Consider the following 24,481-nt stretch of genomic DNA (forward strand, 5'->3'; position numbering starts at 1 on the left):
TCCTCTAGAAGACGAGCACGTTCCCTAGGATGAAGGAGGCGGGAGTGCCGTGGCGGAGGTTATCCATGTGCCCGCCTCCAACACTGGGCCAGAAGATCGACCCCCGCTCGCTTATACGAAACTTTTCCTATGGAGATAATGACGGCTACCCTCAGTGCACAGGTACATGCCAGCAGACCCCTGCAAAAGTGTTCAAATTCTAAAAATGGATCTAAAAAAAAAATCTACACGGCTACTTAGTTACATGTTATTAACTTTTAACTACGAATGGAATCCCATTATCTCTTTCAAGGTGTTCCCCCATGGTGCCCACAATTGAATCTAGGCTGCCCATGACCTTGTGCCGAATAAGTGGTTGGAAAATAGATGGATGGACTATTAATTATTAACGCTGCTCATATGCCGTATTTGAAAGTCTACACTGTGTGGTTAATAAGGATAATGGGCAAAAGTACATACTACAATACAACTTTTTTCCACTACCTGTAGTTTTCCAGTAGTGCCTCACTTGCATACAACATTTACTTACTTAGTGACAAACAAACCTTTTAAATGGTTAATGCAGATTTAATGTATGTTTAATGTTTTCGGCGAGCCATGGTTTTGTATAATGTCCGCCTACGCGAACTGGGACGAGCACTGGGCAGAAATGCTGTTTATTTTTGCTGTTGCTTGAGGCATCCAGCGAGACACTAATCACTTCAATCACACTTCCCTTCTGACACACACAGCCTGTCAAGCTGCCCGGATCGACTACTGTGAGAGATGTTTAACCCTCCGTGAGGAATTAGTAACTGCTTCTGTCGTTATAGATCAAGCAGGATTTCTGGCATGCAAATATATGCATCGAAAAAGACAAATGCCTGTAGACGGTGATAGTTAAATCTAAATCTGCATCCTCCTGGACACGTTGTGCTTTGCACAGAGATTTTAATGGCTGTCAAATAGCAGTTAAGGGAACAAAGCAGTTATGCTTCTGTTCCCTTTATTTTTTTAATCTGACTATAAACATAAAATCATGTGCAAGGACTGTATAATAACTGATTGTGTTGTTAGTCCTGTTTGTGCAGCTTTTGCACTTTTCATCTCACTTTCTGCCTTGATCTCTGTGTTTGATGGCAGGCAGTGAAATGGAGAAAAATGGGAGCACAGTCCTAAATGATGAGCCCAGCCCGAGCCCGTCCCCCACTAACAAGGCAGGTGGAGACCTCCTGAGTTACCTCATGCTCGTCATTGTTACCAAATTCGCCACTAAAAGCACCTTTCATACTTGGTTTAGTTAGCATGCGTGAAAAAAGGAAGTTCCTCTAGAGGGGACTGTGTTATACACAGCTCACAATGGAGTACATGGAAAAATCACGAAAGAAACGATTTAGAGCACATGATGAATATAGAGCACTTTTATATAGATTAGCAGGCCTGACAACTGCTACAAATGATTAACTATCCTATGCCTTATCGCATGTCGTATTGTTATTTAAAACATATTTATATTTCATATAAATGTAATGAAACTTTAGCAATAAAAGTGGGATTCTTCTGAACAGAAAAATGCTATTGCAACATTAGCATTTAAATAAAAGCTTACTTTATTGGCATTCAATTTGGACCATTAGTCTCTAGATGCCCTTGTGATGTTCTATGTGAAAAGCCAGATGGTAAAATACTCACACAAGAGTAGCTCGCTCTTCGTCTTTAGCTCATCTCTTCCTCTTAACTAACTGGCTTGAGTTCAGCTGCTCTGTTATTCTTATCAAGGGGAGTGAATTTTTCACCCCAACCTCAGACAAAATATAAAGTAAATGAAAGTGTTTGCAAAGCCTGGTTACTACAACTCTATTATAACAAATTCACTTTGTAGATGTTTTTGACCTGTGTAGTTTTCTGTTGTTGACAGTTGGAGCTGAAGTTTGAGAGTCAGGAAACTCCATCCCCCACTGAAAAGCTGCCGTGGAAAGACTTCCTCAAAGTTTGTAACTTTCATTTTATTTCGTTTCTGTGCAAAAAAAGCAACAAAATCACATGTTTGCATGCCAGTGTTGTAAAATAGTGACATGCACATGCAATCAATGGGGGTACATTAGAACAGTGTGAAACCTGGGTTTGTAACTACTGTGGAATCACCTCCACTACCACAGCACCACCTGGTGGCTGTCTGAGAGACAAAATGAATTATAAAAAATACAGTATCCCAACACCTGTTATTTTTCCTGTTTTTTTCTGCTACAGGTTCAAAAGAAAAATTATCAACAGAAGAAAGCAGCAAAGGAAGTGTACAGCGCTCAGAAAGACTCCCTGGATAGTGAAGTCATAATGTCTAACTGGCTAAAGGTATCTAGGGTGAAAAGCAAAATGTGCTGTTTCCATTTCTAGCATCATGCATCTACAAGACTCACAAGAGTCAGTAACCAGGGAAGTGTGACATATCCATTTTTGCATGGTGAATCTGTGGTCCCCTGCAGATTCGTGGTACTCTGAAGGGCTGGACCAAGCTGTGGTGTGTCCTGAAGCCTGGAGCTCTCTTGATATACAAGAACCCCAAGATGGACCATTGGGTGGGAACTATCCTGCTTAATGCCTGCACACTCATGGAAAGGCCTTCGAAAAAGGATGGCTTCTGCTTCAAGCTCTACCACCCTCTGGACCGCTCCATCTGGGCTATGAAAGTGAGGGTTGGCCACATCCTCATTGAAAGCTGTTTCTCATCATGTTCTTGCTCCAATTTTATATTGTGTTGAATTTTATTATTCAGCTTTTTAATGAAACATGGGATTTTATTTGTGCATGTGTCTGTTGCTACTCCAGGGTCCACAGGGGGAGAACGTGGGCTCCATCACACAACCTCTGCCCAGCAGCTACCTAATCTTCAGAGCCGCATCAGAGTCTGACGGTGAGTTCTTGGCAGTCTCCAAGTCTGTGTCACAACTGTTCCTGTTGCTTAGGTCAGGAATATGTCGATATTATGCTCCCCTTCTTTTTAAAATTCAATTCAATTCAGTTCAATATTATTTATATAGCGCTTTTAACAACAGTCATTGTCCCAAAGAACTTTACATATAACCGGCCAGAACCCCACTAAGCAAGCCTGAGGCGACAGTGGCAAGGAAAAACTCCCTCTAGAAGGAAGAAACCTTGAGAGGAACCTAGACTCGGAACGGGACCCCATCCTCCTCTGGGCGACCGGGGAGCATGAAACTGTATTTACATTGACATTAATTTACTAATTTAATATAATACAGAAAAGAGCATGTGTGTTAGAGTTTGTGAAGATCACCTGCAGTTGGTGGCTTCAGCTTCAGCTCAACTTCCGTTGTCTCCTTCTCCTTCCTGTGCTCCAGGCCGCTGTTGGATGGGCGCTCTGGAACTGGCCCTCAGTTCCGCCAACCTTGACAAGTTCAACTTCAAAACTAGTCCAGATGAGGACATTGCCTGCTCCTCTGAGTCATCACACATCTTTAATCTCCTGCAGTCTCCCTCCACTGACCATGTGCTTTCCCAGTGAGTGTGTACTTCCGTCAGCATGAATGCTCCTCCTCACATAATGCCAGGAACAAGGATAGTCAAATATGGCATCACTGATGCAAAACTAATGAAGGTGCCTGAGATCCAAGCTCAGGACAAGCAAGCTTAGTGATTCACAAATAAAAATGATGAATAACCAAAATGAAATCTATGAATCGGAGTCAAAACACAAGTCATGTTCCGAAACCAACATAATTCGTAAACCAGGACATAATTACAAAACTTGATACGAACGGACAATTGACTTAGAAAGAAAAGATTGACGCATACAAGAACACAAGGAACCATCAGAAACAAGGATACACAACCAATATGTCTATCAAGTCATAAGTCAACAGTTCTGCAGTGAGCATACTCAGTACCTGACAATGGGGTTACTTCAGAGAGGTCTTTAGTTTAATCAGGGGATGTTCTAGAGGTGCATTTAGAACTATAATGAAATGGGACATGGTCTGGTCAAGAGGCAGGAGTTACAAAAGAATTGCTTAGTATGTAGACTTGTGATCTGAAGTAAACTAAGTCAGTCCAGGGTTTACCAAGACAGGACATTCTTGTTCAAGGAATCACAGAGCACAGGGCTGGGTGGACAGGATGCTAGTCCATTACAAGAACAGCACACTATGTCACCCACTAATTGTTATCTAATGGAGATGAATTTAAATGTATTACGTGTCTTCAAAATGTTAGATAGAATCAGAGAACCAAGAAAACATGGGAAAACATGTTGATTTTCAGTCAGTACACTCCTGACAATTAAATTCCTACAATGCTTTCCTAAATGTATCCATTATATCCATTCATGATTATATGGGCATATTCTTTCTCGTGTCACATCAGCACTGAAATCTGGGTAGAATTTGTCAGAGTTAAGTTCAGAGGTTTGATGAAAATTGTCAAATCAAATGCTTATAATATTCAATAATAATAATAACGTTTTATTCTCTAGTTTTAAGTTATACTTTTCTCGCAAAGGGTTTTTATTTGCATGTCTTTGAACACAAGGGAAAAATTGCTGGTGTAACAGCGATGGCATTTTCCATCTGATTTCTATGTGAAGTACTTCGCAGGCTGATATTCAGGGGTCATGTGACTCATAAAAAAAGAAAGGAGTGAATAGCACTAAGCTGAAACAGGACGGAGATACAGTAGCAGATAAACAGACAACTGATAGAAAAGTTAGGGAAAATTAGGCAGAGGCAAGAGGCACTCAGCCTACACTATTGTCTAAGAACAATGATCATTTCTCAGGAAATATGACATGGCCTGATCGGGGATTTGTAAAATGCTCTAATTTCCCACATTCGTCTTATGGAGCTGCCTTTACATAGGAGGTAAGACACCCACTGTATTGTACACCTCTTTATGAGAACAGAATGTATGTTTACTAGGCAGCTTAGAGTGTGTGAACTACATGTACATGCAATTCTGTTGTTATTTTTGCATACAATAGAAAAACACATCAACACCCCAAGGTTTTTCCATTGCCAGCAGAATAAATGACTACTGACGCTTTAAGGTTCTTTTCTGACAACTTAGTATCTCAGAAATAGCAGGATGTAGCTCATATTGCTAAAGGGAAAAAATGTCAGTCTCACATTTTTAACTGCAGTATTTCGTAACTTTTTTATGATCACATAAATCTGATGATGTTTGTCATATCATATTTATAAGGAAATATTTTTCAATAAAATCCTCCCCAGATATTCCCTAGACATTCATTCTACACATTCCAAGGGGACAGTGGCAGCGGTTGCTGTGGAAACAGGGACTGAGTCATTCTGAAATACCTCTCTTTTGATTTATTGTCCAGCAACATTGGTCTCTGTCATGCCTTACATATATCGAAACCTGAAACGTGATGATGGGATGTATAAAGCCATTTTTAAGGGAATTTTACATATTTATTGTGCTATAAATATTTGACATTGATTTTATGCAGACATATGCTGTAAAGAATACTGTACGAAGAATACTGAATAAGAATCAGCTTGGGGTTATGTGCTTTTAAGCTGAACTGTGACTAACATACATGTCATGTTTTGGAAAAAAGGTTGAGTGAGTCCATGGAGCAAGACTGCAACTCAGACAAGGAGACTCATGATTCAGACAATGGGCTGATTGAAAATGGTAGCAGGTTGACGGAAGAGAGCGACATGGATCAATCCGAAGACCTTCTCCATGACAATCAGGCTACAGTTTATGTTGAAGAAGAACAAGAGGAGATGGCTGAGGTAAATTCAGGGTGCTGGAGAGTCACACGATAACACGTACTAGTGTACATTTAATAATGATGAGATTATTACTGAGATGAACATAGCATCTACATCTTCTTCACATATGCTTGGGTCATGCATGTTCTATTTATCAATGCCTGTGAAGCATAGAATGGACAGGCAGATTGAACGGAAACCTATTATAAAGTGGGGGTTGACACCTATAATATACAGATGTGTCCAGAGTATTTTGTTTGATTCTGGGCCCAGTTCTGTCTGTATTTGTGTTTTATACATTCATGTTGATGGAAAAACATGTGAAATACAGTATAATAATGGGTAACCCTTTGCATGATGGGCACCTTCATAATGCATTTATGTCACATACTGTATTGTACTATTTCTTGAGCCAATGACCTGCTGAAGCCACACGATATTAAGGGATCAAACACAGGGCAACAACTACAAGCACAATGACCAATTGAGCAACAAGGGCTAGCACATATATACACAAATAATGAGGGTAAATTGACGGACAGATGTGGGCCAATTATAATTACATGCAGGTGAAGGTAGTCAGAATCAAACAGTAGGGACTAGGGCTTCACTGGTGACAGATACAATACAGGTAAACCAGGACATAATTACAAAACTTGATACAAACAGACAATTGACTAGGAAAGAAAACATGGAACCATACAAGAACACAAGGAACCATCAGAAACAAGGATAAACCACCAAATCTAGGGGCACGGAACATAAAAATGTTAACCCATGACAGAGCTCACTTTGCAGCTACCTGCTTAACCCATTCAGCTACGCGGTGGCCCAGGAAGCAGGGGAACGCACTGTGAACAGAACACACTGTGAACAGAATACACTGTGAATAGAACACACTGTGAATAGAACCCTGGGAGACAGGATGGCCAAACAGGGATCTGACATACGGAAGGGGGCAGTACAGAGACAGATCCTGACAATAGTAACAAATACATGACAAATCCCAATAAAGAAAAAATATACAAGTTGCTGAATGATTAGTCTTGCTGTCTTTTTTGATGAAAGTTGCCACTAGCCTTTGAGAATGATCTTGTCCATGGGAGTTTTGAAGGTGGATTATAACTGAACCAATAATGAAGATGTATGGATAAAAATCTAATAAATATTATAATGATCACATTGTACATGGAATTCATAATGTATAACATATATAATAGTAGTTTCTGTATCAAAATATGTCACTTTTCATGGGGAATTCAGTGACAGACTTTGAATGTTCAACTCTCAGGAGGGAGAGATGTCCCCAGTGGAGACAGTCTCAGAAGAGAACAAAAGTTTGATCTGGACCTTACTGAAGCAACTGCGTCCTGGGATGGACCTTTCCAAAGTAGTCCTACCCACCTTCATCCTGGAACCACGCTCTTTCCTGGACAAGCTTTCCGACTATTACTACCACGCGGACTTCCTCTCACAGTAAACATGCTAGCACCTGAGATGTTTGAAGAAAACACCTGTATTGCCTTATTATCTTATTAGCAGTGTGTGGCTCAGTGGGTTAGATGACAGCTCCAAAGAACATGGTTTTACTGTTGGGCCCTTGAGCAAGGCCCTTAACCCCCAATTGCTCTTGGGGACTGTCCCTGATCTCCCAATTGTACGTGACATTGGATAATAGTGCCTGCTAAAAAATGTATAATACATAATTTGGCTTAGAGTTTTTTCTTTGTCCCCTTTGAATTACTTCTGTGACCTATCTCCTGAATCTTTTCTTCCAATCAGCCATCATTAGACTTAATCAGCACGTTTGGTCAGATTGTGCAGAATAACAAGTGAATAAGGTGCTTTTACAGAATGGTCATTCTTTGTTCTGCGCTGGCAGGGCAGTGACAGCTGAGAGCCCTTACTGTCGGGTAAAACACATCCTGCGATGGTACCTTTCTGGTTTTTACAAAAAGCCCAAGGTAAGCTCCAAACTCCAAAATCTCTCTTTTTAAGGGAATCTTTGGATTTAACTTCATATTTCATAACTGTTCCTTTTCTTCATCTCACCTCCATTTTAATAGACCAATATGAAACAAGTAATCACAGAATTATACTTAAATTGAGAAAAGAAAAAGGGAATGCTTCCCTGGGCCAGAAAAATTCTACCAATCCTTATAAACTCCCGCTTTAAATTTTAAAAGCTTTTATTTGACACTGGCTGCATGCCTATATGTTTCGACTAGTGACTGTTCATGATGGCAGGCCAGACAGGCACAGCACATTTAACTGGTAGACAGAGGGGTGAGCAGTTACATCACCCACCCTAAACAGTCACATGATTTGATACTCACTGCTCAAGAATAAGAATTCATGCTAAATTGAACTGATATTATATTTTGATGAATGTGCTGATGAATAGTTGAATAAAGATTGATGTAACTCCATTTTCTCTCCTGTGCCATGTCTCTGTCGCGTTACAGGGAATAAAGAAGCCATATAATCCTATCCTCGGGGAGACGTTTCGCTGCTGCTGGCTACATCCCCAGACCAGCACCTGCACTTTTTACATAGCAGAACAGGTGAGCCACCCATTAGCACGTAGCAGTCCACAAACCATGGAACAGCCGATGAAGGTCTTTTCACTACAATCATGTACCCAAAAATGCTAACATAATAGAAAAGCAATTCAGTTGTAGCTTAAAAGCCACAGCAAGACAAGATCAGCTTAAAATTTTTATGTTGACATATTTATGATATAGATGTATACTTAAGATATAATGTGAATAGTATTATTTACATTTTTTACTGTGACCTAAATGTGTATGTCATATGTGTCTGACACTGCTCATGCACTGTTTGTTTACAATCTGACCCTTTTCCTCTGCCGTAGGTATCACATCACCCACCAATCTCTGCTTTTTACGTAAATAATAGGAAAGATGGCTTCTGCATACATGGGAGCATTCTGGCCAAATCCAAGTTTTATGGTACGCATGCATACCATGTTCTCCAAATTAACTGTCATTCAGTTTTTTTCCCAGTAAACACATCAGATCATTTTTGTTTCACTTAAGGTAACTCTTTATCTGCAATACTGGATGGGAATGCAAGAGTGATATTACTAGCCAGAGATGAAGAGTATGTTATTACAATGCCATATGCACATTGTAAAGGTAAACTGATATTTTTATTCATCTCACAATTTAAACAAATTTTCTCTCTGCTATTGCAGAAATGTTTCATGTTAAGTAATTGATTAAAGGAATTAAGTTTAGTAGCCATTTGTTGTAATAAATTTGATGTGCATTGTGTCATAATGAACAGTTATTCTAACAAAATGTATTTAATACTTGTATTCACAGGTATTTTATATGGCACCATGACAATGGAACTTGGAGGAAGAGTCACAATTGACTGTAAAAAAACAAACTATGTAGTAGATCTTGAATTTAAACTTAAGGTATGGTTTAACCCTGGAGTGGGTGTAAAAATTTTTTGAAGGCCAAATAATAATTTGTGTCCCAGAAAATAAATATCTTCTTTTCGCAGCCTCTTCTGAGTAGTAGCACTGTAAACCAGATTTCAGGGAAGATCCTCATCGGTGAAGATGTGCTGGCCACTATTGATGGGCACTGGGTAAGAGGGGGTTGTCTTACATCTGCTTATGTGAAGGATGTAACGCTATGAAGTTGGATGTAGTTTTTTGTTTTATTATTCCACCTGCAGAGCATAACATTAATAAAAATTTGTGCGGGATTTTTTTGTGTTTGTAATAATAACTTTTACTTTTGAGGCTTGTTCTGTTAGTAAACTGTGAAATTAATATTACAGTACTTGTATTTCCAGGACAGGGAGGTATTTCTCCGTGAGAAGAAGACTGGCCACCAGGAGGTGCTGTGGAACCCTAGTCTGGAAGTGCGGCAGCAGAGACTACAGAGAAAAGTTGTGCCTCTGGACCAGCAGGGGGAGTTTGAATCTCAGAGGTATACAGTTATACTGTAGAATGGATACTTGACTGAGTCACATTAAGCACAAGGACTTAGGTGCTTGACATGACCCTGCATGTAAGCTTTGTACTTCTTTGGCTTTCCTTTGGCTTCTGTGTCTTATCCTTTGCCTGTATTGAATGGATAACTTTCTCACATAATGAATGTGGCCATTCAAACAGTTAAGGATTCATTGCTTCCATCCAGACTCTGGCAGCATGTCACCAGTGCCATCGTTAACCAGGATCAGGAGCTAGCCACACAGGAAAAGTTTGTCCTTGAGGAGGCCCAGAGGCAAGAGGCTAGACAGCGAGGCAACATCGCCTGGACTCCCGGACTCTTCACACTCGATCCCACCACCAACGAGTGGCGCTATAAGCATGCAGAGTATGTGCTTTTTTTGGACATGGGGGGATTAAAGAATGCCTAGAGGTGAACAGACCACCATATGATAGCTACAAATAAATAAAAATAGGTGCTGATAATATTCAATGTCTAGAGCTACCTAAAAGTGGTTCAGTGTCTCCCACCATTTTGCACAGAACAGCTAAAAATCCCATGTTACATTGTAATAAGGAGATCTTGCTGTTATGAAAAACTCTTGTCCTAAATTCATTAGCAGCCAGTAAAGATGGGGATTCTGTTTTGTCTTAGTAACATATCTGTGTGCCTCTCCCTCTCCAGCACTAATCCATGGGATGCTGATACCTGCCTTGCCCAGTTCGAGAAGGACAACGTGATCCAGACCAAGGAGAGGCAGCAAATGCAGCAGAAGGAGTCGTCCTACAGTCAGAGCTGGGCTGTTCGAAAGCAGGTGGGATCTCCTTCACAAGTTAGACAGCATTGTTTCATCCATAAATCGCAACATAGCTTCATTTCAATAGCTTTCCCTGTATTCTGAGAACCTTCAGAAGAGTATTCTGTTTGAAATCCTGATGAGAAAGAATAGCAAGAGTAAGGTGTTATTGGCGTGAATGTGTCCACATGGCAGGCCCACACGCATGACAAACAGAGGAAGCCCAACTACAGCCAGAACACAGAGAGCAGCACTTCCACACCTGAGCCCATGCTGGAATCCTCTGACAATGAAGGTATGCAAGCAGGCTTCCCCAGATGTTCCATTTTCTAGTTGAAAGAAATCTGTGGGTTTTGTTGAATCTCATGTGCTTTTTTCTACTCTTTTTCTGTTTTCATGACTCAGAATTTTTGACCCAGTGTGCCAGATGTAACAAGGAACTGAGGGACATGGCTCAAATTGAGGCCTACATAGCATCGATACAGAAAACACAGAAGGACATTCAGAGGTTGGTCACATATCTCCTGCTCCACCCAATGTAGCACACCACCAGACAGTGTTTAGGGCAGCGGTCTCAAGGTACCAGCCCTCAAAACGGTTCTTTCCTTCCTACGACTTGGTTTGAAAATAAAAGACGGCAGCTTTTACTATTGGCACCCCCTGATCAACAAAGTTCATTGTGGCCCTCCCCAACCTGACTGCAAGTTTTAGCAGATTATACTAGTATAGGTGGCCCACTTCAGCTGAAGACCTCCTAACTAGTGCACTCCAGCTTTCCTGAGCTTGAGACCTCTGGTTTATGGTATTTAATGGCATCAGTCACAATGATTTGCTCTTTCATTGACATCAACCTGTCATCTCCTCTATACTGCATTTTTCCAATGGCCCCAGGAACCTGCGAACCTTGAGACAGCAAATCCTTCAGAGCGAGGACTCAGGGGAGAACATCGCCTTCAGTGGCCGCTACTTTGTGATCCTTTGTGTGCTGCTCCTGTTCCAGTTGTTCATCAACTATGTGTATACTTGAGAAAGAACAAGGCCTCTACACTTCTTAGCAATCAGTACCAGTGACAAGACAGCACTGAGCACTTTGGAGACGGACCAGAGGAAGAATGAAAGAAAATGAATTGTGACTGGAAAGATTTTATACTCCAGGATGGTGCATACAATCCCTGCGATCATGTTTTTGTGAGTGTGAGTGTTTTACACATATGTGACTTATTTTCACTTAACATAAAGTCAAGACAAATACCAAAAATGTTAAATAGCAAAAAGGAAATAAAGGTCCAACTGTGCAATTCATAAGTTATTTAGGAAACTGTGAAGTCTTACATATTGTGGCATGGATTTCTCAACAAATACAAACAACATCTGTGATTAATGAAAGATGAATTAGTCCTGGCAAAGTAAAAGTTTTTTTTTTATTATTATTTATTTAATTTGAACTGTAAGAGGATTTAACATCTGTACTGCTAGTATTTTAAAACAAGAAATCATTTAAAAATTGTCCAAAATGAAGCATTTTGGCAATTGAGTGGCAAATGTTTATTATTTATTTCACTACATGGAGATGCTTAGTGCTGTATATACAGATAAAATTTGTGCTATATATATATATATATATATATATATATATATATATATATATATATATATATATATATGTGTGTGTGTGTGTGTGTGTGTCTTTATTTATAAAAACAAATTTTATGAAGAAGTTACTGGCAATTTTTTTTTTAATTCAATGTTTTTGGCCCTTGTTTTGCAAAAATGTGCATTAAAAGAAATGGTATCCTATGACTCTTCCCAAGGAGTACTGCTGCTTGGTAGAGAACAGTATTTTTAAACAGTCACTTAATCTTACTGTAAATGATTACATTAGATTAGAGGAAAACAACCACTGATTACCTCTAAATTGCAGGCTGTATAGCAAGTTGCCTGCAACTCTAATACTCATTTTTATAACTTTTGGCAGTCGCTCATTCAGGAAATTTTATGAAAAAACATTAAAAAGTTAATACATCGAACATTGTGTTCCAGGGGAAGTCAGGCCACCTCTGCCCCATACCACTCTTGTATGTGGGCCAGTGTGTCACCCTACAGGTGACATACCACCACCATCATCATCCTCATCATCATCAATACTGTCATCCGAAGGTCATTGGTTCAAATCCGTCAGATTGTGCAATCTGACCCTAAAATTTACTCTCACCTGTATGTATATCTATGTCTCCTGGAGAGCAAGATGGGGTATGTGAAAACTACCCAATTTCCCCATGGGGATGAATTAAGTATCTCTTTTATTTTTCTTTTTATATAAGAGCGGTGACCAGTGGCCAAGCCCTGAGCAGGACCCAGGCTTGGAGCTGCTGGGGCAACTTCCTTGTCGTTGAGGTCCAGCTGACTAGCAGTTGCAATTATGGCTCCTCCGAACTGCAAAGCTGACTGCTGACCATAAAGATGCTGCTGTTTCGTGTATCAGAGAATACTTGCTGCTTTGTTGGCTGTATGTCTCTCTAGAGCACACCATTAAAGTTGCTGAATCAAACTCTAGGTCTCCTGGTTCTTATCCATATCAGAATCCAACTGCCTGCCTGTGTGGTTAACAATGAAATAACAGAGAAATTTAAGGGACGTCAATCAAGTGAACGTGTAAATCACCAAGCAAATTCTCTGGATTCATTTATTCTCATCATGTTACCCATATTACTTACGTCAAGAAAATATCAATGAATTTTTACATTTCCTCTTAAATATAAGTTTTATACTTTGCAGTCTCTAACATAAAGTATAACATATTAAGAAGGTACGTGTGTAAAATACATGTTTTACAGAAGCAGCGCAACCCTCTGACACCCGCGAATGATGCGCAGTATCAGTCCGCAGTTCGGTGACGCTGAAGTTTGTCGAGAACAATTCGTTATAGGAAAGATTTAATTTAAAGGCTATTGTGTTCCGTATCGTCCATCTAACCGAAATTAGTATATCAGTACGCGTAAGGCGGCGTGTCTGAAAATAAATACGGTAGAAGGTTGCTCTGAGAAGTATCAGAAAATTTCGCTTTTAATACGAATTCTGTATTATACACCGTTTGTTTAGAACAAATTCATATGCCATAGCTCATGACCATAGTGTGCAAACTGGGAGAGCTATGCAAAAATGGCGTTATTACGGATCTGCTACTTAACATTGTGGGTTCAACTGTATAATAAAAACGCTAGATACGAATAATAAAGGCTTAACTCTGTATAACAGGAAAGTAACAATGCCTACGTTGTTATGGTAAAATACACAGTGGTAGATATCTGTAGCTTTGTTTTTAAACTTTCGGTTTAAAGGCAGCGGCCGACCGGCAGAAGTAAGTTTACATTAGGGGTAAGTCCTCGCCCCTAAGATCAAAGTCCCAGACTGAGTTTTGAAGACCATTTAGAGCTAAAGTGGACGCGAAAACGACTTCTTTACCATACTGGCATCCAGATGTGTCACATTTCCTCAGACTGCGATGTAATTTCTTCGGGAAGAAACGTGTGAATCCCGGCGCTGACACGGAACGGACTCACGGCTTTTAGTGTGTGCAGAGTAAGCAGCTGCATTGCATCGCCTCTAAACTGCTTTTAGTTAGAATAGCATATATTGGCGGGTGAACACGTTTAAAGGTGTACATATATGAACGAACGTATAATTTAAATGTTGCCAATAACATTTGTGATTTTTTCCTTATTCAGCATCCGGTCAGTACTTTTCTGGACTTTCTCTAGTTAACGCTGCTCCGAGCGCCGAAAACATGTCGGACCCAAAACCGCATTCAAAGACAAACACCCCGGACCCAGAGTCCGCTAACAAACTGAACCGAGTGCTCGGTATCACCTATCTTATAGCGACACTGGACATCACATGGCTCTTCGTCCAGTTTTCTATAACTCCCGTAAGTAAAACGAAATATGATCAATTTAGTAGTGAGAGCGCTTGAGAGGCATGCATATATTTGTGTTACTGGATTATCAAAAAGTAAATACATTATCAGGCATACTGAGTACAGGCCTCATTATTTAATATGTACGTTGTACAGAACATATCATGATATTACACGGAAGTTGTGTTATCTACAAGTAACACTTGATATCTTACATTCTTTGTTGTATTTAATGCATACGTTCTTGTGTTTCCCTGAGCAGTACTTAGCAAAAAGGCTGGGATTTGACACCTTGTGGTTTGGATACTTACAAACCATGGTAGGAGTAATTCAGCTTTTGGGAGGCCCTATATTTGGCAGGTAAGTATATTTTATATAATTTTTTTCAGCTGCTCTTCTGTGCAAAAAAAAGTGGACTTTTCAGAAATGGATTCATTTAGTCCAGCACGATGTTGATTCAGTCTGAGCCTATTGAGTAATACTTGAATACTTGATTGCCCTAATAATAAGCCACCTACTTCAGTTTGACAGCATACAGGTCTGGGTTTTCATACAGTATTCACCCAACTGTGCAATTTCCTGTTGAGCATCAAGTCATGCTAGCACACATTAATTTATGTTTACATTTATTTAGTGTTTATTTATCTTTTGTCCAAAGCAGCATACAAGTGAGGCAGGTATTACATCACACGCATACATCTGTCAAGAAGGTATTAGTGCAATCAGGGGAGTTTCTAGCTCTTGAAAGGACCAGGAACTAAGTCCAGATTACCTTGAGTTGACCTTTTGTTTTTTTGAAGGAAGATTGACTAGCATTGGGCCTAAAATAATTGGGGCTATAGCCCCGAATGATCGGACCTAATGACATACACACGTGGACAAAATTGTTGGTACCCTTCAGTCAATGAAAGAAAAACTCACAATGGTCACAGAAATAACTTTAATCTGACAAAAGTAATAATAAATAAAAATTCTATGAAATTTAACTAATAAAAGTCAGACATTGATTTTTAACCATGCTTCAACAGAATTAATAAAAAAAAAAAAAACTCATGAAACAGGCCTGGACAAAAATGATGGTACCCCTAACTTAATATTTTGTTGCACAACCTTTTGAGGCAATCACTGCAATCAAACGATTCCTGTAACTGTCAATGAGACTTCTGCACTTCTCAGCAGGTATTTTGGCCCACTCCTCATGAGCAAACTGCTCCAGTTGTCTCAGGTTTGAAGGGTGCCTTTTCCAGACGGCATGTTTCAGCTCTTTCCAAAGATGCTCAATAGGATTGAGGTCAGGGCTCATAGAAGGCCACTTTAGAATAGTCCAATGTTTTCCTCGTAGCCATTCTTGGGTGTTTTTAGCTGTGTGTTTTGGGTCATTGTCCTGTTGCAAGACCCATGACCTGCGACTGAGACCAAGCTTTCTGACACTGGCCAGCACATTTCTCTCTAGAATCCCTTGATAGTCTTGAGATTTCATTGTACCCTGCACAGATTCAAGACACCCTGTGCCAGATGCAGCAAAGCAGCCCCAGAACATAACAGAGCCTCCTCCATGTTTCACAGAAGGGACAGTGTTCTTTTCTTGATATGCTTCATTTTTCCGTCTGTGAACATAGAGCTGATGTGCCTTGGCAAAAAGTTAAATTTTTATCTCATCTGTCCATAGGACATTCTCCCAGAATCTTTGTGGCTTGTCCACATGTAGTTTGGCAAATTCCAGTCTGGCTTTTTTATGACTTGTTTTCAACAATGGTGTCCTCCTTGGTTGTCTCCCATGAAGTCCACTTTGGCTCAAACAACGACGGATGGTGCGATCTGACACTGATGTTCCTTGAGCTTGAAGTTCACCTTGGATCTCTTTAGAAGTTTTTCTGGGCTCTTTTGTTACCATTTGTATTATCCGTCTCTTTGATTTGTCATCAATTTTCCTCCTGCGGCCACGTCCAGGGAGGTTGGCTACAGTCCCATGGATCTTAAATTTCTGAATAATATGTGCAACTGTAGTCACAGGAACATCAAGCTGCTTCGAGATGGTCTTATAGCCTTTACCTTTGACATGCTTGTCTATAATTTTCTTTCTAATCTCCTGAGACAACTCTTTCCTTCGCTTCCTCTGGTCCATGTTGAGTGTGGTACACACCATGTCACCAAACAACACAGTGACTACCTGGAGCCCTATATATAGGTCCACTGACTGATTACAAGATTGTAGACACCTGTGATGCTAATTAGTGGACACACCTTGGATTAACATGTCCCTTTGGTCACATTATTTTCAGTCTTTTCTAGGGGTACCATCATTTTTGTCCAGGCCTGTTTCATGAGTTTTTTTTTTTTTTATTAATTCTGTTGAAGCATGCTTGAAAATCAATGTCTGACTTTTATTAGTTAAATTTCATAGAATTTTTATTTATTATTACTTTTGTCAAATTAAAGTTATTTCTGTGATCATTGTGAGTTTTTCTTTCATTGACTGAAGGGTACCAACAATTTTGTCCACGTGTGTATATGAGTTCAATTAGGCTGAGTTTCTAACAAGTGACCTGTAACAAGTGCAAGTTAGTATCAGATCAAGAGGTATGCGATCCACCATAAAACTTAATTCAATGTCCCAATCATTCAGAAACATAGTTTGCGGTATTACCCCCTGTTTTTTATTTTAATATCTTGAAAGTCCCCTTAGTGTGTAAAGTGGCTCTGTGATGTACGAAACGTTCAATGACAAGCTGTGCCGGTTGCAGGTTTGCTGACCTGTTTGGGGCACGGACAGCCCTGGCTCTCTCCTCTTTAGCGTCTGTGGTGTATTTCATCCTGCTGGCAGTCGCTAACAGCGTCCCCATGCTCTTCCTCCATAAGCTGCCAGCCATCTTCATGCACGCCTTGCCAGGTACTCGCCCCCCAAGCTTTGTTTCATAAATGGCAGCTTTCTTCCCAGAAGTGTCATCTTTAATTCCCTAATTATGACACACGTTTCTCAGGCATACAGTTACAGTGCATGTAACACCTGTTGCAGCATCTATAGTATCACTGGCTTAAGTAATTGTTAGAATAATGCTTGATATCCCTGAATGAGCTGTACTTACATCATATGTAAATGTTACATATATACTATGTAACTGTGACATGGATGTTGAGGATGGCAGAGATCACTTCTGTACTGCTACCCTACTCCACATTCTCATCCTTCATCAGCCTCGCAGATAGTACGGAAATATTTTACTCTAGAAAAGAACTTTTACAGAACATCTTTTATGCAGCAATTTACAGTTTTTCTCAGTCACTTTGGTACATTTCTTGAATCATTTTACTTATTATTAATATTGTAACTATATAGTATACCGTATACTGTAAAATGCAAATGTAATACTGCTTTACAAAGCATTACAAGTAAGTATACAATATTACAGTACAGTGCACATTGTGGGAATACATACCTGTTGTTTCTTTGAAATGTTTGGTTGATTGAGAACATGATTGTTCTCTCAAGATTCAGCTGTAACCTTTGACCAGCCTTGACCATTGTAAGGGCATGACTGAGAACAGGGTCCACAATTGTGGCTCTTAGAGTTTTTCTCGTTTGCTTTGGACATTTTCTCTAAACAATCTTGAGGTTCTCTCAACTGCCATTGCATTTCCCAGTTCCTACTCTGCAGTAATACAGCACAGTAATTTGCAGTACCAGCAAAATGAATTAATTAATTCAAAACCTTTCATTCATGTTTCAAAATGTGATTTTCTTGTCAGTAATTTAGTCAGTTCCACCAAAATCGCTGAATTATTATTTAGAGACAAGCCAGTCAAAATATTTAGTCATGTTGTCACCATGAAAATATACTATGGAACGGTCGCGGGGGCAGTAGTCTAAGCAGGGAAACCCCAGCCACTTCGTCCAGCTCCTCCGGGGAAATCCCGAGCTGTTCCCAGGCCAGTCAAGAGACATAGTCTCTCCAGCGTATCCTGGGTTTTCCCCGGGGCCTCCTCCCAGTGGGGTATGCCTGAAACACCTCACCAGGGAGGCATCCAGGAGGCATCCTGACCAGATGCCTGAGCCACCTCATCTGGTCCTCTCGATCTCGAGCCCATCCCGAATGACCGAGCTTCTCACCCTATATTTAAGGGAAAGGAAACCCATTTCGGCTGCTTGAACTCACAACCTCGTTCTTTCAGTCACTACCCACAGCTCATGCCCATAGGTGGGGCAAGGAACGTACATCGACTGGTAAATCAAGAGCTTTGCCTTTTGGCTCAGCTCCTTTACCATGACAGATCGATGCAGCGCCCGCCTTGCCAGGTACTCGATCGCAGCACCGATCCACCTGTCAAACTCCCGCTCCATCCTTCCCTCACTCGTGAACAAGACTTAAAGAGATACTTAAACTCCTCTAATTGGAGAAAGACTTTGAGGACCGTGGTCTTGGATTTGGAGGTGCTGATTTTCATCCTAGCCGCTTCACACTCGGCTGTGAACTGCTCCAATGAGAGCCGAAGGTCACAGTCTGATGAAGCCAACAGAACCACATCATCTGCAAAAAGCAGAGACCTAATCCTGAGGTCACCAAACCAGACACCCTCAATGCCCTGGCTGCACCTAGAAATAAAACTTATGAACAGAATCGTTCACAAAGGGCAGCCCTGGCAGAGTCCAACCCTCACCGGAAATTAATCCCAATTACTGCCAACAATGCGGACCAAGCTCTGACACCAGTCGTACAGGGACCAAACAGTTCTTATAAGGAAGCCCGGCACCTTACACTCCCAGCGCACTCCCCACAGGACTCCCCGAGGGACATGGTTGAATGCCTTCTCCAAGTTCACAAAGCACATGTATACTGGTTGGGCAAACTCCCACACACCCTCCAGGACCCTGCTGAGAGTATAGAGCTGGTCCACTGTTCCACGGCCAGGACAAAAACCACACTGCTCCTCCTGAATCCGAGGTTTGACAATCCGGCGGATCCTCCTCTCCAGGACCCCTGAATTGACCTTACCAGGGAGGCTGAGGAGTGTGATCCCACTACAGTTGGAACACAGCCTCCAGTTCCCCTTCTTAAAGAGGGGGACCACCACCCCGGTCTGCCAATCCAGAGGCATTGCACCTGATGTCCATGCGATGCTGCAGATGGGTGTTAACCAGGACAGCCCAGCAACATGCTGAGTCTTGAACTCCGGTTGGATCACATCCACCCCCGGGGCATGACCACGGAGGATCTTTTTAACCATCTCAGCAAGCTCCGCCTCAGAGATACTTCAGCTTGATGGCATCCCTCACTGCCAGTGTCCACCAGCTGGTTCGGGGATTGCCACCGCAACAGACACCAACCACCTTACGGCCACAGTTCCGGTCAGCCACCTCCACAATGAAGGCACGGAACATGGCCCATTCGGAGTCAATGTCCCCCGCCTCCCCCGGGATATGGGAGAAGTTCTGCCGGAGGTAGGAGTTGAAACTCCTCCTGACAGGGGATTCCGCCAGATGTTCCCAGCAGACCCTCACTATACGCTTGGGTCTGCCAGGTCTGACCGGCTTCCTCCCCCACCAGGGGAGCCAACCCACCATCAGGTGGTGATCGGTTGACAGCTCCACCCCTCTCCTCACCTGAGTGTTCAATACACGCGGCCACAAGTCTGGTGACATGACCATAAAGTTGATCATTGAACTGCGGCCTAGGGTGTCCTGGTGCCAAGTGCACATATGGACACCCTTTTGCTTGAACATCGTGTTCATTATGGACAATCCGTGACGAGCACAGAAGTCCAATAACAAAACGCCATTCGGGTTCAGATCAGGGGGGCGTTCCTCCCAGTTACGCCACTCCAGGTCTCACGATCATTGCCCATGTGAGCATTGAAGTCCCCCAGCAGAACAAGAGAGTCCCCAGGAGGAGCACTCTACAACACCCCTTCCAGAACTCCATAAAAGGTGGTTATTCTGAACTGCCATTTGGCACATAAGTGTAAACAACAGTCAGGACCCATCCCCCTACCTAAAGGCGAAAGGAGGCTACTCTCTCATCCACCGCAGTAAACTCCAGTGTATAGGCATCCAGCCAGGGGGCAATAAGTATGCCCACCCCTGCTCGGCTCCTCTCCCAGCAAACAACTCCAGAGAGGAAGAAGGTCCAACCCCCTCAAGGAGACTGGTTCCAGAGCCCAAGCTGTGCATCGAGGTGAGCCCGACCATATCTAGTCGGAATCTCACAACCTCACGCACCTGCACAGGCTTCTTCCCCACTAGAGAGGTGACATTCCATGTCCCTAGAGTTACCTTCTGCAGCTGAGGATCGGACCGCCATGGTCCCTGCCTTCGACCACTGCCCAACTCACACTGCACCCGACCCCTTTGGCCCCTCCTACAGGTGGTGAGCCCATTGGAGGGGGGACCCATGTGCCTTCTTTGAGCTGTACCCAACCAGGCCTGGCCACCAGGCGCTTGCCATCGAGCCCCATGGTGTCAGCTCCAGGAGAGGTGGTGTTAAAATCATTAATGTAAATTAGGAACAGTAGTGGTCGTAAAATTTAACCCTGCAGTTCCCTACTATGAACGCAGGCCCACTGTGACATTGTGCCTCTAATAACTACTCGCTGCTTCCTGTCTGTTAACCAGTTTTCCATCCAAGCTGCTACAGTTACTAAAATCTCTGCAGCTTTGAGCTTAAGCAAGAGCCATTTGTGGGAGACATCAAAGGCCTTCTGGTAATCTAATCTAATCACATCGTAGGCCTTTTTGTGATCAATTTCTCTTCTAGCTTCCTCAAAGACCTCAAGTAAATTCGTTAAACAGATCCACCTCTCCTAAATCCATGTTGGCTATCCCTCAGAATGTTATTTGAATCTAGGTAATCTACCATTTCCACTTGCATTATAGCTTGCATTACTTTTCCAGTTATGCAAGTTAGACTGATTAGCCTATAGTTTGCTGGATTACATCTACACCCTTATGGGTGTTATATTAGCATGCTTCCAATCAGAAGGTACCACACCAGCAGATAAGGATTTCTGGAATAGTAAAGTTTAAGGTTGGCTAATAATATCCCTCATCTCTTTTAAAGCTATATGTAAAATGCCATCAGGGCCCTGCAATTTATTTATTTTGAGCTTAGCTAGGCTTTGTAGCACATCAGCTTCATTTATACGTATATTGGTTATAGACAATGCTGTATTTGTCCTAAATAGTTGTAAGTTACTCGTGTTCTCAACTGCAAACACTGGTGTTAAATAATCATTAAAGTCACTAACTATATCAATTTCTTTTTCAAATATAAGGCCCTTACCATCCTGCAAATTAGTGATTTCAGCTTTTAAAGTTCTTTTGAAGTTAAGATATTGGAAGAAACCTTTAATGTCATCCTTAGCCTCCAATGCATTCTTACTTTCTACATTCCTCTTAATGAGTCTTATGTTATTTTTTAACTCAACCTGTAGACTTAGATACTCCTGCTTTATTTTGAAATCATTTGTTAATTTCCATTTGTGGAAGTGAGCCCTTTTCCTCCTGACTTTATTCTTAATTTCCATAGTAAACCACCTTGGCTGCAGTTTCCTAGATTTAGTTTTGCTGGAAACAGGTATGACGTCCTCCTGCACTTGCAACAATGTGCTTTTAAAAAATTCCGATGCCTCAACAGTTTTGCTATTTAGCTCTCTAGTTTCTAATTTTTTGAGTTCGGCTTCCCCCCACAGTCTAAAAACATACTGAGGCTAATTGGAGTTGCTAAATTGCCTGTTGGTGTGCATGTGTGAGTGAATGGTGTGTGAGTGTGCCCTGCGATGGGCTGGCCCCCCATCCTGGGTTGTTCTCTGCCTCGTGCCCATTGCTTCCGGGATAGGCTCCGGACCCCCTGCGACCCAGTAGAATAAGCGGTTTGGAAAATGGATGGATGGGTGTACAGTTTTGTGCTGGAGGGTCACAATATCACAAAGGGCTTTGTTGTTTTTGCTCTCGAGCAGAGCACGCGGGTAACGGTGACGTTAAAGCGCCGCGAGCGCTAGAAGCTGCCTCACGCTCTGAGATCTACGGTTCCTCGTGCAACGACCATCGATAACCAGTGGATGGGGAACGTGCGGCTTCCTGACATGCGCCCCCGCCCACCCTCTGCGCAGTATGGGCGGCGCGTCCCCCCCCCCAGCTGTGTTAGACAGCACGTGTTGCTGAACTCGGGGGTTACCTTCCCTCATAATTGTGACCCTCTAGCACAAAACTGTACACTTCGGTCAAAAATTTTAAATTAGGATTACAGTATCAAATGAAAGAGCACAAAAAATCCTGAAAAAATATCTAAAAATACGGCCATGCGACTTCCGTATACGGTTTTGTGCTGGAGGGTCACATATGATATGCTCCCTTGTAATGCATTGAGGAGTAAATCTTCTTTTATGCCTCAACCACCTTCTAGAAGAATCTGCTGGCATGTCATCACTTGCTGCTCCCATTGCAGCAAATAAACCTGGTTATGTGGTTGGTGACAAGCAGTTTCTAATTTTATCATCCAATAAAACCTTAATTTTTGAACTATTTGCCTTATATGTTGCCATTGAAAGAACCTTTCTGACAACTGCAATACAGTTTTTCTTGCTTTGGCACATTTCATGAATCATTCTCAAGACTATAAGAGCATTTCTCAATAGCGTTCATGCATATAGCACAACAATGTGATTTAGCTACCAAAGCCTGTAATTTAACCAAAACAATTAATTCATGCCTTAAAAGCAAATAATTACACAAATGAATTACTCAGTGTCACCAAAATGAAAAGTACAATCAGCATCGTTTTAAACCGTGGGAGTCGAAAGTATGCTCCTGAGCACCATTTTGTCATTGTCACTGACTGATCTTTAGCAAACTGATAGTTATTCATGTCAAAACACCAGCTTCAACATTGCAAGGCTCTACATTACAGTATGTAAAGTTCACTGACGAGAAATAAGTTGCACTTCTTCAGATATCATTCAGCATAATATCAAAGAAAAAGGTCACACAGCACTATATAATAGAAAAACAGAATGTACTAAAACATTTAGAAATTTGTTTAAAGCAATGAGAAATAATGTTCTCCTGACATTATGGTGTGGGGATTGCACTTGAGGGCGATGTGGTGGTGCAGTGGTTAGCTCTGTCACCTCTGGGAAATGCCAGGGTTCCATGTGTGTGGAGTTTGCATGTTCTTCTCGTGTCATCATGGGGTTTCATCCAGGTTTCCCCCCACAGTCCAAAAACATGCTGAGGCTAATTGGATCTATCAAATTGCTCCTAGGTGTGGTTATGTGGGTGAATAGTGTGTGAGTGTGCCCTGCAATGGGTTGGCACCCCATACTGGGTTGTTTCCTGCCTTGTACCCGTAGCCTCTGGTATAGTCTCCAGAACCCCCATGACCCTGAATAGGACAAGATGTTTTGGAAAATGAATGGATGAGAAATGGGGTTACACTTGTTGTTTTGCAAATGATAATTGTCATTTGAGAAATGCTCCAAAGTAACCAAGAAAAACTGATTAAAATATTTTTTATTATAGAATACCTATGAGTGTCTACCCTTTTGCTACATGAGTGATACAACAGATTTTTGGGTGAATTCAAAGTATACCAAATATACAAAAACTAAATTATTTCTAAGTGAATGAAAACAATGAGAAATCGCATTTTGTTGTGAGAAACTGACTTAAGAGTTGGCAGGTTTACATACAGTATGTGGTTATGAGAAGTACCATTTTCATATGAGAATTTGTCCAAAGCAGCTGTGAAAAGCTGTATTTAATCAGGAACGTGCCTATGTCCTTGGCCTCCTCTACCTCTTCCTCTCTTTTGCCTCCTTACCCTATCACCATTCAGCCTTACTCCTTGTCAGCCATTGACCATGTTCTTTTCTTTATTGTTTTTCTATTGTCAGAATTTGTAGCACTGTGTTGTTCTGTGTCAATATTCAGTATGCTTGCCAGCTGAAGGTTCATGAGATGCACCTCTGAGCAATTTTTGAAAACTGGCTGATCATTGGTTGATCTAAAGCTTCAAATATTCTCTTCCATTGGCAAAAGTCAAGATTCAACAATTTGGCATGTATTGACTTATGTAAT

At 41.5% G+C, this 24,481-nt stretch overlaps 2 protein-coding genes across 2 annotated transcripts in view; both read left to right on the forward strand.

Annotated features, from left to right (window-relative positions):
• The window catches only part of LOC125704297 (oxysterol-binding protein-related protein 5-like), a 30,847-nt gene extending 18,729 nt beyond the window's left edge, over window positions 1–12,118 (forward strand). Inside the window, exons 3-23 of the mRNA XM_048969746.1 lie at window positions 9–162; window positions 1,123–1,196; window positions 1,898–1,969; window positions 2,230–2,331; window positions 2,463–2,666; window positions 2,806–2,890; window positions 3,339–3,498; window positions 5,573–5,753; window positions 7,024–7,208; window positions 7,615–7,696; window positions 8,198–8,296; window positions 8,608–8,704; window positions 8,792–8,890; window positions 9,080–9,177; window positions 9,267–9,353; window positions 9,564–9,700; window positions 9,911–10,090; window positions 10,388–10,517; window positions 10,695–10,794; window positions 10,905–11,007; window positions 11,391–12,118. Coding sequence (XP_048825703.1) covers window positions 9–162; window positions 1,123–1,196; window positions 1,898–1,969; window positions 2,230–2,331; window positions 2,463–2,666; window positions 2,806–2,890; window positions 3,339–3,498; window positions 5,573–5,753; window positions 7,024–7,208; window positions 7,615–7,696; window positions 8,198–8,296; window positions 8,608–8,704; window positions 8,792–8,890; window positions 9,080–9,177; window positions 9,267–9,353; window positions 9,564–9,700; window positions 9,911–10,090; window positions 10,388–10,517; window positions 10,695–10,794; window positions 10,905–11,007; window positions 11,391–11,526 — 2,565 coding nt within the window. The 3' untranslated portion in view covers window positions 11,527–12,118. The remainder of the gene's footprint in view (window positions 1–8; window positions 163–1,122; window positions 1,197–1,897; window positions 1,970–2,229; window positions 2,332–2,462; window positions 2,667–2,805; window positions 2,891–3,338; window positions 3,499–5,572; window positions 5,754–7,023; window positions 7,209–7,614; window positions 7,697–8,197; window positions 8,297–8,607; window positions 8,705–8,791; window positions 8,891–9,079; window positions 9,178–9,266; window positions 9,354–9,563; window positions 9,701–9,910; window positions 10,091–10,387; window positions 10,518–10,694; window positions 10,795–10,904; window positions 11,008–11,390) is intronic.
• Window positions 12,119–14,283: 2,165 nt separating this feature from the next.
• slc22a18 (solute carrier family 22 member 18) overlaps window positions 14,284–24,481 on the forward strand; it is a 65,148-nt gene continuing 54,950 nt past the window's right edge. Inside the window, exons 1-3 of the mRNA XM_048969762.1 lie at window positions 14,284–14,424; window positions 14,675–14,772; window positions 17,157–17,302. Coding sequence (XP_048825719.1) covers window positions 14,284–14,424; window positions 14,675–14,772; window positions 17,157–17,302 — 385 coding nt within the window. The remainder of the gene's footprint in view (window positions 14,425–14,674; window positions 14,773–17,156; window positions 17,303–24,481) is intronic.

The sequence above is a fragment of the Brienomyrus brachyistius genome, chromosome 11, assembly GCF_023856365.1.
Source record: "Brienomyrus brachyistius isolate T26 chromosome 11, BBRACH_0.4, whole genome shotgun sequence".
Classification (NCBI taxonomy): Eukaryota; Metazoa; Chordata; class Actinopteri; order Osteoglossiformes; family Mormyridae; genus Brienomyrus; species Brienomyrus brachyistius.